General features: G+C 39.7%; 1 protein-coding gene across 1 annotated transcript in view; it reads left to right on the forward strand.

Moving 5' to 3' along the window:
* The window catches only part of LAMC2 (laminin subunit gamma 2), a 74,344-nt gene that overhangs the window by 41,476 nt on the left and 19,960 nt on the right, over positions 1-12,908 (forward strand). The window contains exons 7-13 of the mRNA XM_074222202.1: positions 941-1,130; positions 1,785-1,897; positions 5,185-5,403; positions 6,480-6,662; positions 8,609-8,854; positions 12,140-12,285; positions 12,747-12,903. Of these exons, the coding sequence (XP_074078303.1) occupies positions 941-1,130; positions 1,785-1,897; positions 5,185-5,403; positions 6,480-6,662; positions 8,609-8,854; positions 12,140-12,285; positions 12,747-12,903 (1,254 nt within the window). The remainder of the gene's footprint in view (positions 1-940; positions 1,131-1,784; positions 1,898-5,184; positions 5,404-6,479; positions 6,663-8,608; positions 8,855-12,139; positions 12,286-12,746; positions 12,904-12,908) is intronic.

Below are 12,908 nucleotides of genomic sequence, written 5' to 3' on the forward strand. Positions count from 1 at the left end.
ACCTAGGATCTCCCAGGAATCTGAGACCAGATTTGAATTCAGATTCTCCTGACTCTAGGTCTATCAGTCTATCTACTGTACCATTTACCTGCCTAGAAAATTAGGGGACATCCCCCCCTTCAGCAGGCAGTACAAAATTTGTGCCTACCCTTGTGGACCTGTAATATGGAGGAGGTGGTAGGGGAGGGAATATACCTGTGCTCTCCTCCAAGGCCCTTGGTCTGAGATGCATTGCTTCCCTGACCACCACCCGGAGGTAGGTCTGCCTGGGCATCAACAGTCACTATTCCTCATTGATCTCAACCTCTTATAGCTTCTCTTATCTCCTAGCAGGTGGTAGCCACTCTTCTTGAGCCTTGTTCACTGTCCTCTGAAAGCATTCTTCCTGTGATTCAAATCTCTTATTAAAGTGTCTCTTCCTCCCTCCTCCCAACAGTAACCGCCAAAGCTGCTTCTTTTAGAATTTAGCTTTCAGAAATATCTCTTGCAGCGTAGATCCTAATTTTATTGCTCCAGTTGATGGAGCTTCCCATCTTCCTCCTGCCAACCAACCCTTTAGAAGTTGACCTATAAGAAGAAGTCATTTTAGAACCTCTGTATTTATAGCTCATAAACATGTCTGACCAGAATGTCTCCATTATTTTAACACTTTTTACCCAACTGGATCTGAAGGCACCTACCCTATCATGCAAAAGGACCCACCCATAAGGGGTCATTTCATCACCTTTCTGATGTTCATGATTCTCTTCCAGAACAAAGGAGAAACAACAATAAGTTACAGGGAAGGTGTTGACTTGTATTGATAGAGGGAGTTTCATCACCAATGACACCCCAGATCCAGGACCTCTTTTAAATACCTTTTGTTTTTTCAAAATATTTCCTTATGCAATTTCATCACTAACTCTCTTTTTCTTTTCCTGTAATGTTTTACTTTATATAGCCAAATTTCTTGGAAACCAACAAGTGAGTTATGGGCAGAGCCTATCTTTTGACTACCGTGTGGACCGAGGAGGGAGGCACCCATCTGCCCATGATGTGATCCTGGAGGGAGCTGGTCTTCGGGTCTCAGCCCCTTTAATGCCACTTGGGAAGACATTACCATGTGGAATCACCAAGACTTACACATTCAAGTAAGCAGATTTATTCAGAGTTTATTAGATTCTGCCTGTGAAGCCTTCTTCATCATTGCATGAAATTAGCAGAGTGCTTAGTACATAGAAAGGATTTAATAAATGTTTGTTGATTGATTTTAAATCGGTGAAAAATCATTTTTAAGTACTTACTATATGTTCAACATTTGCACTCAGCTAAACTTTGGAAATATGTTTATAAAGGTGAAGATAGTCTCTGCATTCAAAGAATTTAAATTCTAATAAAGAGAAGTAACACATGTAGGGGAGTGATGGCCAGAGAGAGATATTTTGACTTGGAAAGGTACTGGGATGGTGAATGGAGCCATGAGGGAGTGGATTGACACACCCTTTCCAGGAACACTGAGAGGATTGATTTGATTATGATTCCAGAACTGGAAGGAGGTTGTGAGGAGGGGACAAGAGGGTGCATCCAGAAGCACAGCTGCTACTGAGAATGAAATGAACCACGGCTAGTGACTGGGGAGACCACCAATGGTAGTGGAAGATGGAAAGTTGGGGAAGGGATGATCTGAGTGTACAGGACTACACTAATTAGTCTCCGTTCCCAGATCATAAGGTCTGGTTTATAATCATGAAGGGTGTGGGGAGAGTGTGATTTTTTCCTAAAGCTTTTGATTTTTAAAAATACAGACTGAATGAGCATCCAAGCAGTAAATGGAAACCCCAGCTGAGTTATTTTGAGTACCGCAGGTTATTACGGAATCTGACAGCACTTTGGATCAGAGCTACATATGGAGACTATAGTAAGTGATTAAAAGGCCTGGAAGAACATTTTCAGGAAAACTTCAATAAGTTAGCAGCCAAACTGTTCCTACAACATATATGCCCAATCTCTTGGTTCCAAATTGTGATCTTTTTTTTTTTTTTTGCTAGGCAAATGGGGTTAAGTGGCTTGCCCAAGGCCACACAGCTAGGTAATTATTAAGTGTCTGAGGATAGATTTGAACTCAGGCACTCCTGACTCCTGGGCCGGTTGCTACATCCACTGCGCCACCTAGCCATCCCTTTGTAATCTTCTTGAAATGCAAATAAGGAAAGATGCAGTCACCAAGGGTGGCAATTTAAGATTCATTAGAAATGTTAGAAACTATAGTTAAGTCAACAAGTACGTATGAAACATTTTCTACGTACTAGATACTGATCTGTTGAGAATACAAATACAAGCAAAACAGATAAACAGTCCCTGTCCTCAAGGAGCTTACATTCTAATTGGGGAAGACAAACCACAAAAGGAAGCTGAAAAGTTGACAGAGGAGTGGATGGCATTGGTGGTAAAGTTGAGGAAAAGGAGTGAAGGATAGTTAGTCTGGGCCCTTCCTTAAAATGGAGGTTCCCAGAGAAACTGGCCTATGAGAAAAGAGGGCTGTAGTAGTAAAGCTATCTTCCAGGGTGAGAAGTCCTAGTCATACTCTTTGGAAGTGCCACACTTTTGTTTGTATATGTTCCTTTTTATCAGCATAGTAGAGCAAAACAGGACAAAGGAAGAATTTTTCTCTTCTTGAATTTTAGACAAATATATCTGAAACTCATAATAATTTACAAGATTATCATCATTCAAGTCCAGTGCTTGATCCACCATGCCTTGGTGACTCTCTTTTTGGCTTATATATATATATATATATATATATATATATAGAGAGAGAGAGAGAGAGAGAGACACCTAGCCACTTCTAAAGAGCTATATTTATCGACAAATGGTCATATGGACCATAAGCATATTTGGAGAAACATTTTGGGTCATTCAAACTCTTTGGAGCCTTTAGTACTGAATTAAGCTCATCTGCATAAACAAATGAGGTTATAAAATGGCCTTTTCCTTTTGGGCTTTACTTTTTCAGGTCTCTGGTTTAGTTAATGTTTGGTCATGTGAGCTAGTTTCCTATAGTGGAAGCTTTCCAAAATCACCCATGAATATTTGGATAATTTTAGTGTAAAATTAGACCAGAGAAGGGCCAGATTGAGTTTATGTATTGAGATGACATAAGACATTTGTACAGTTCCAATTTTTAGTCAACCTCATTTGGTTGCATTCTACAAAGTAATAGTTTAGTTGCCTTTTACACTTGTCAGAGTCAGAAATAAAGTTCTCAAAATCTAAATATTATATATGAACTCTGGTCATTGTTTGGCTTTGCTGAACTCAAGTCAATGAATACTTGAATATTTTCATAGGTATAGACCTTCAAAGCACACGTGTAGGTTAGCTGATTGACTTAAAATCAAATAATCCAAGTAATCATGGAATTTTATGGTTACAAGAAATCTTAAAGATAAATTTAAGGATTTACTAATTAAAAGATGAGGATAATAAGTCCCAAGAAGATAGTGACTTGTCAAAGATCACACAACCAGAAAATGGTAGAATAGGCCTTGTGATTCCCAAGTCTTCTGATTCCACCCCAATAGGTTCTCTGAATTCATAGACTCCATTTTATTTGGTTAGATTTTCCCAGTTCAGGCTGTTAGATAAGCAGAAATCACAAAAATCAGATCTTTCTCCAGACCTCAGTTTGGCTCTCAATGCTAGTCATCAGTCTACTTATTCTTCATGTATAGCCTCTCTGTCTCATTTCTCACAGAACTGGTGAGGAATTTCCTTTTTCCTCGTGCTCGTGATCTCAACCTTCCCACTGTTTTCTTCATTCAAAGCTGATGACCTTGCCTGTTACTTCATCTAGAATTTTGAGTTCATCTGAGGTCATCTCTCAATTCTCTTCTTCCAAACTTCCAAACATGTGTTTCCTCACCTCTCCCTATTCTTTATACCCTTTCTTAGAGGGAAGAAGAGGTGATTTTCTTTCCAAGATTGTGCCTACCTGTGCCTTTTACCTTCTTCAGGACATCATGATATCAATCATCCCTCCTCTCTCTTTGGAATCTTTCTCCTTCCTACTACCTCTTTTCCTTCTCTAAACATGCTCGGGGTTTTCCAGTCCTTTGTTTTTTAAAGCCCTCAAGCCTGCTACCTCTTGCACAACCATTCCATTGTTTCCTTCCTTTTTCTCCTAAAGTTCTGAAAGGAATAGTCCACTTAACATCTACTCACTTCTTAAATCCATGTAATAGGGGATGCTATTACTGCCAATGTGCTGAAGCTGTTCTCTCCAAAGTCAACAATAATTAAATCCAAAGTGCTATTTTCAGACTTTAATATCTAAGTAGTCTGACATTGTCACTTCCCTGACTTTCATGATACTGCAACCCATTGATTCTTTCCTTCTTCTGATCTTCTTAATTAACTCCTCTTCTTTCTAGTCTCCCATAAAAGCCAGCATCTTCTAAGGCTTTGCCCTTAGTCTTCTTCTCCCATTTATATTCTCTCTTGATGTTTTCAGCCAATCCCAAGTTTTCAAAGTGACATCTGTGCTAAAAATCTAAAACTCTGATTAGTGATGGACAGATGGTTATTGAATGAGGCAATGACAAAGCAATGATTTTTAGTCTTTTGGACTATTATTTTCCTTCCCTATGGCACAAAAAAATGATCAGTAGTCATGTCTTCTTCTAAAATATCCTATTAATATTTTTGTTTATATTTTGTCTTTACTTTCAAGTATATCCCTACCAAGTTCTCTCTATGCAGTGAATACTGTCTTGTAACAAAGAGAGGAGAAAAAGCAATTCAGGAAAACCCACCAATTATAGCAATATAATAATTGTTAATAATAGCTAGCTAGTATTCCTATGGTGTTTTAATGTTTGTAAAGAGCTTTAAATACATTCTTATTTCACTTACATGTGTTATATACATATATAACCTACACACACACACACAATATGACACACCTATAGTCCTCCACCCCCACCTCTTTAAAGAACTGAGGGAGGCATATTTTCTCAATTTTTCTCTTAGACCAAACTTGGCTATTATAATTTACAGTATTTTATTTTGTTTTTTTAAATGGAAATAATTTTTTTTATCTGAAATAAAGGAAAAGAAAATCCAATGCAAGACCTAACCTTTATCCTTATGATCTCTGTACTTCTACCAGTTACTTCCTTTTTTTGGATTGACATCTTGGTATTTCAGGCACAGGATACCTTGATAATGTGACCCTGATCTCAGCTCGTCCCATCTCTGGAGCCCCAGCTCCCTGGGTTGAAAAATGTGTATGTCCAACTGGCTACAAGGGACAATTCTGCCAAGAATGTGCCCCTGGATACAAAAGAGATTCTGCCAAACTTGGACCCTTTGGAAGTTGTATACCATGTAACTGTCAAGGTGGAGGAGCCTGTGACCCAGACACTGGTGAGAGAAAGTGAACCAACCTCCTGAGGGTGGCATGATGATTAATGATAATTATGTGTGTATGGGCAGATGGTGATATGTATGTGGGTAAATATGTTTATGTGTATAATATGAGAATATTGTACATATTAACATTTATTTTTATGTGACTACATATGCATATGTATGGGTATATTTAAAATACTGGATATATGTCTATGTATTAGTTTATGTAAATGTATACATATGTTTATATATACATGTGTGTATGTGTGTGTAATGTGGAGGTAAGAGAGGGTAGAGGATGGGAATTGTGCCTGATACTGATTTCTATTGGTAGAAAAAAATGAAATGAAATAGTGAGGACACATTCCATAGTTTTGTCCAATTATGGAAATTCTACATGTTGTGAAAAAGGGGCTAAACTGCAGGATATGGTTGTCATGGCTCAGTTTTGGATGGAGAAGTTGGTATCAAATTGTGGTTTAGTTGTGTCTGATTCTTTGAAACCCTATTGGGTGCTTTCTTAAACAAAGAGACAAGATTGGTTTGCCATTTCCTTCTCCAGCTCACTTTACAGAAGAGGAAACTGAGGTAAACAGGATGAAGTGACTTACCCAGGGTCATATAACTAGCAAGTGTCTGAGGTCAGATTTGAATTCAAGAAGAAGAGTCTTCCTGGTTCCAAGGGTAGTACTCTAGACATTGAACCACATAGATACCCTATAACCCTACCATTACTTCAGGTTACAGGAATTTTATAGGAAGACCAAAGAAGATCTGGGTCCTAAATGAATGTGGCAGGTTATAATAAAAGGTGTCGAATTGTGCAGAACGGTGAGGATGGTTCTAGATTTTATGAAGGAATGGTTCTATCTCCACTTGTAGTGAGCAGATTCCACCCCAGGATTGGATGATAGGCAGTGGGAGCCTTTGTTCCTCTGACAAAGTTTGGGGAAGGTTTTGGAGGGGGATGCAGAGATTTGTCTTAGCAGACTCTGTTTGCCCAGCAGAATTCAGGTTAGAGAAAAATTGTTTCAGTTGATTTAATATGTACTTTTTCTCATTACCCTGTCCCTTTTTCCTGTGTTTTCTAGGAGATTGTTATTCAGGAGATGAAAATCCAGACATTGACTGTGCTGACTGTCCCATTGGTTTCTATAACGATCCTCAGGATCCCCGCAGCTGCAAGCCGTGCCCTTGTCAAAACGGCTTCAGTTGCTCAGTGATGCCAGAGACAGAAGAAGTTGTCTGCAATAACTGCCCGCAAGGGATCACTGGTAATGGCAATGCTCTCTTTATAGCATAGCTGATTTCTGTTTCAATAAGAAGGATTCTGTGCAATTTCTAAGGACTTGACAGACTTTTACAACTTCTAATTTCCTTTTTTTTTTTTGATCCAACATAGGTGAATTAGGGACAAACAAAATTGCAAAGAATATTGGGTCTAAAGGTTAAGGACCGAATTCTTATTTTCTATGTAACATTGGATGAACTACTTCTTCTTTCCGGGTCTCAGTGATCTCATTTATAGAAATGAGGGGGTTAGACCAAATTATCTCTAAAGTCTCATCCAAATTTCTACATTCTCATGGTGCAGTTAAAATTATTAAAAAAAATTCAGACCTCTCTAATCCAACCTGTACACAAAACTTGAGTCATAGCTACAATATCCTTAAGAAGTTACTATCTTGGGGGCGGCTAGATGGGGTAGTGGATAAAGCACCGGCCTTGGAGTCAGGAGTACCTGTCTCGGACACTTAATAATTATCTAGCTGTGTGGCCTTGGGTAAGCCACTTAACCCCACTGCCTTGCAAAAACCTAAAAAGAAAAGATATCAACAAGGTTTGTCATTTCCTTCTCCAGTTCATTTTATAGATGAGGAAACTGAGGTTAGCAAAGATAAGTGACTTCTCCAGGATCACACAGTTAGTGAGAGTCTGAGACCAGATTTGAACTTCCAGACTCAGCACTCAATAAAGCCCAGGACAGACCTGACAAGTCTAACCCTCTTACTTTATGGATGAAGAAACAGACACAGAAGGGAAGTCATTTATCACTTTAAATTTTTCACAAAGGCAATAAATGGAAGAGTCAAGATTTGAACTTAGATCCCATAACATCAGGTTCATCAGGTACTCTCCACTGTATCATACTGCCTCTGGAAGTCATTCTCTCAAATACTCAAATGAATTGATTCTCATTAATTTGGGAGTTCCCTCTAACGATGCAGATCACAGATCATGGCCCATCTGTATCTGACCATCCTCTGACATTCTGGTCCTCATCTTCCCAAAAATTTGCCCCAAGATTACCTTGCTTTCTCCCCAAATTGCATGGGTTCCAAAGGAACACTAGCCATCTACCTGTCTTCCCTTGCTCTTGGCAAGGACCCAGGGCCAACTCATTATCTCCTTCTAAAAAAGAGACAATGGGGTAGCTAGGTGGTACAGTGGCTAAAGCACTGGCCCTGGAGTCAGGAGTACCTGAGTTCAAATCCAGCCTCAGACACTTAATAATTGCCTAGCTGTGTGACCTTGGGCAAGTCACTTAACCCCATTACCTTGCAAAAAACAAAAAAAGAAATAAGAAAAGAAAAAAAGACAATATATTTGCTGGGGAGTTTTCTTAACTCCTGTTCTCTGGAGTTAATCTCAGTCATATTTTTGCAGCCTGCTTCCCCACTGTGAGTTCTTTGGGTCCTGTAACTCTAAGTACAGCATCCACATAACGGTCCTCTTCCCAGTACTGAGAAAAAGGAAATTCTCAACATCTTTTGGATTTAGCTATATGGATTAACCTGCTTCTTAAAAACTAGAGAGCTAGTCATCTGGTAGGAAACCAAATAGTTTGAGATATCGAATCATAGTTATAAAGTAGAAGGGACTTTGGGCCATCTGGTCCATCCTCCTCAATTACAAAAAAGGAAACTGAGACTCCCAAAATGAAATGACTTGCCCCAAATAACCATGTACTAAACTATAGAGCTAGAATTCAAAGTCTGCTCCTCTAACTCAGTCCAGTGTGTTTCTACTAGTCCACAGTGTTGAATGCTCTCAAGACTTGGATTCATTCTTGGACCAAAGAGATTGATTGTGCCCTGTGGGTGCTAGTATGAGCTTGCATCCTTGGAATGACACCACTCACTTTAGCTTTTCCTGTTCTTTTAAGACTTTTGCTCTAAATCCTGCTAATAGTAATCTTTGCTTCTCTGTCCCTTTTCAGGTGCTCGCTGTGAACTCTGTGCTGATGGCTATTTTGGAGATCCCTTTGGTGAAAATGGTCCAGTAAGGCCCTGTCAGCCTTGTCAATGCAATAACAATATTGACCCCAGCACACCTGGGAAGTGTAATCATTTGACAGGGGAATGTTTGAAATGCATTTATAACACAGCCGGCTTCCACTGTGACCAATGCAAAGAGGGCTACTTTGGAAATCCTCTGGCTACCAATCCTGCAGACCGATGTCGGGGTAGGAATGTAACCCTGGGGATTTGGGGTGTGTGTGTGTGTGTGTGTGTGTGTGTGTGTATCTGAATGAAAGTGTGAGGTTGGAAACAAGAAACATGGGAATAAGGGGAAGAAATTGCTCTACATTCTTTGTAGAGTGATCTCAGATCCCACTTCTCCAGTAGGATACCTTACCCATTCCCAGCCCCCACGGCAGCTGCCATTACTTTCTGAGCTTACCATCCATGCTCTGTATCTAATTTTTTGGGAACTAGATTTCAACATATTGTCTCCTCCATTAGAATATGAGTTCCTTAAAGGCAAGAATTCTTTTTTTTTTTAAATTTTATTATTTCAGTTGTATCCTCTCCCCGGAACACAATAAGCCCCTTAATAAATACTTGCTGATTGATTACAAATTAGAAATCCACCAAGAGAACTGGGACAGGGTAGAGCATAATGCTGTTGAAGGATTCACAGGGCCCTTAAGGGGTTAAAACTGGATGAGGAGCCTGAGGAAGCCAGGTTTACATTCCTAAGGGGAAGAGGAGATAAAAACGGGCCATGGGTTGGGTATAATCCTGAGGCAGGTAGAGAGGAAAAGTGGCTGCCAAACCTGTTGGGGGAGGGCCACAAATGGCTCAAGAATCGGGCTGTACAAACTAAAAATAAGAGGGGTCGGGGTGTGTGGAATAAGGTGATTGAAGAGACCCTTGCAGGAAGTCAGTACAACTGGGGCATGGAATGAGTGACTCTCAAAGCTTTCCCTGGAAAGATTCTGCTTTTGAGTCAAGTATCTTAAAGGATTCCTAAGTCTAATCCTGTGCCACTGTTTTGGATACTGCCTAACTCACAAGATTGTTGAAAGATAAAGGCTTTGTAAACCTTTAAGGCTCTTGTATAAATGTGAGTTATTATTTCAGATGAAAGGAATTATTATATATCATTCCTCACAGGTTCATAGATTTAAAATTGGAGGGGACTTTAGAAACCATCAAGTCTAGCTCCCTTATAGATGAGGAAATTGAGGCTTATGGAGGTTAAATGACTCTCCAGGATCACACAGCTCTTGAGTATAGAGGGAGCAGAGTCACACAACTAATAAGTGTCTGAGATCAGATCAAAAATTGGGTCTTCCTGATTCTAGGTCCTAGAGTTCTAACCATTGCTCCTAGTTGCCTCATCCTCCTCTGTTCTTTCCAGGCTTAGTTGTTGCATACCAGTGGTAGGTAGGTTCAGTACTTATGATGGGAACTTGATTTTATGACTTCTAGTCCTAGAATATCTAGATTAACTTTTGATTATACTTGGTCCCCAGGATTCCAGAGAGATAATGAAGACCTGAGATCCAAGGACTTCTGGACTTGTCAGAAACCCTAATCCCTCTCAAGAGAATCTCAGATGACTACAGGGCACCCTAAACCAAACCAATATATCAGAGGTTTCATGACTAGAGACAGTGGAAGAGAATTTGCTCTGGGCTGTCTTTTCCTCTGACAATGACCACCTATGTGATTTTCAGCAAATCATTTACTTTCCCTCATCTTCAATTTCTTTATAATGAAGGAATTGAAATAAGTGACCAATAGATCTCTTCTAACTCTAGATCCTATAATTGAAGTGTGTCCCCAAAGTTGTTGCCAATGAAAGTGAATCTTCTGGGCATCTCCTGGGTCAGGTGATTTCTCACCCAACATGAACACACTCATATGGAGTCTTCAGAATTCAAGAATGTTCAGCTTCTCTTTGACATTTTCTCCAGGGTTGTGGTTTGACTTTTATCTCCCAAACTGAGCCTGGTCACTATTTGAAGAAGATATTTTAGCTATTCCCAAAGCAGACATTGGAATTCATGGGATAGAAGTCTTCCTTCTATCTCTGTGCCAGGTCAATATCTTCTTGGCATGAAAATTAGTTATCTAACAGATATACAGTTTCATTAACATTTGGATGAAGTCAGTAAGTCAACAGGTCTTTATTATGTTTCAGATACAGTGATAAACCTTAGTGCTTTGTAATTTGGTGTCTATCAAGAAAACCACAGTCCCTGCCCTAAAAGTGCTTACAATCTAATGGGCAAGCTAACATGCAAACAAGTAAATACATACAAGATATAGGCAGGATAAATTGGACATAAGCAATCATATAAAGTCACTAACATGCAATGAACCTAGGAGAGGCTTCTTGGAGAAAGTGAGATTTGAGTTGAGACTTAAAGGAAGGCAGGGAGATCAAGAGATTGAGGTGTGGACATGAGTTTCAGGCATGGAGGACAACCGGTGGAAATGCATATGGCAGTAGGAAATGGATTGCCTTTGTGCAGAGAACAACAAAGAGGTCATTGCTACTGGATTATAGAGTAAATGGAGTAAGTGGAGTAAGGTGTATGGAAATTAGAAATTTAGGGCAGTGTTAGGATTTTATATTGGATTCTGAAGGTAATAGGAAGATACTGGAATTTATTGAATTGGAGAATGACATGGTAAGACTTAGACTGTTAGAAGATCTCTTTGGTAGCTGAGAAAAGGATGGCAGGAGTAGGAAGAGAACTGAAGCAATTGCAATAGCCTGTTGGGTGAGGTGATGAGGGTCCACCCTAAGATAGTGGTAGTGTTGGGAGAGAAGGAGGTATAATTGAGAGCTGTCATAAAGGCTGAATGGATAGACATCACATCAGATTGGTAATAAGAGTGGGGAGTGAGAGAGAGAGAGAGAGAGAGAGGGATAATTTGAGGATGACCTTAGGTTGTGAGCCTGAGTAACTAGGAAAACAATGGTATCCCTGATAGTTATAGGACAGTTAGAAAAAGAAGACTTGGGGGGGGGGATAATAGATCATGGGTTCAGGTTTGGACATGTTGAGGCCAAGATACCTGTAAAACATCCCATTCAAGATGTAGAATAGGCAGTTGGAGAGGTGAGACAGGTTAGGGCCAGATAAGTAGATTTGAGAATCATCCACAGAAAGTTGATAATAGAATCTGAGAGAACAGATGAGATCATCAAGGAAAAATAATAAGAGAAGTAAGAGAATAGTGAGAGAAATACTGGTGGTCTTAGGTTGGCAATAAGAGACTGAAGTATAGACTGATGCAGTGTCTTTTAGTCTTTGCATCTTCTTCCTGGAGATACACCCATTCAAGAAATAGGTTCCTGGTGAAAAGTAGACCAAAAACATATATTATCTGGACCAGAAATGACTAAGAGTTCTTAGCAGTGATGACCTGATATTCTTTATGTTTCTCTTGGTCATAATGTTTTTCCCCCTTCATGTTAAGTTGATTTAAGTTCTTTACATTTTCTCTAGCTTGCAATTGCAACTCGGTGGGATCTGAGTCTCAGAGATGTCGAAGTGATGGGAGCTGCATCTGCAAGCCAGGATTTGGGGGTGTCAGTTGTGATCATTCAGCATTAACCAATTGTCCAACTTGCTACAACCAAGTGAGGAGTCAGGTAAGTTCCCTTCCTAATGTCACCTGCCACACAGAGTATTTCTTGTTTAAAGTACACAAGTGTTTCCTAGATAATTATTAGAGCTCTGGATGGGTGGGAGATAATCTGATGGGAGCAGCTGGAGTTCTTTTTGGAGACTTGATTAATGGTGTTAATGAAATGGTATTTAAGTTCTTACAGACCCTTTTGTATATTTTTTAAAGGAATGCAAGTAAAATATAAATCAATAAAATGTAAATTAATTTGAGAAGTCATAACACAAATGCTCTCCAGAAATCTCTCCAAAATTCTGAGAATGTAAATATTTGTTCTTCAGGATCCCAAAGGAGCCTCAGATTTGGAACAAACTAAATTCTGAGCATAAGTATTTCAGAGTTTCTGGATGGGTCCTAGTCTCAATAGTGACTAGGAAACCTCAGTTTCCCTCCATGTTCTGATCCTGTCTCCTCTGCTGGTTTCAGTTGGACCAGTACTTGCAGCAGCTGCAGAGTGTGGAGGCTCTTGTTTTGAAGGTGCAAGCTGGTGGTGGGACCCTGCCCAACGCAGAATTGGAAGGCAGGCTGAAGGAAGCGGAAGGGACCCTTCAGGATATTCTGAGAGAAGCTCAGATCTCTGAAGGTAAA

This window comes from Macrotis lagotis, chromosome 2 (assembly GCF_037893015.1).
Source record: "Macrotis lagotis isolate mMagLag1 chromosome 2, bilby.v1.9.chrom.fasta, whole genome shotgun sequence".
Taxonomy (NCBI): Eukaryota; Metazoa; Chordata; class Mammalia; order Peramelemorphia; family Peramelidae; genus Macrotis; species Macrotis lagotis.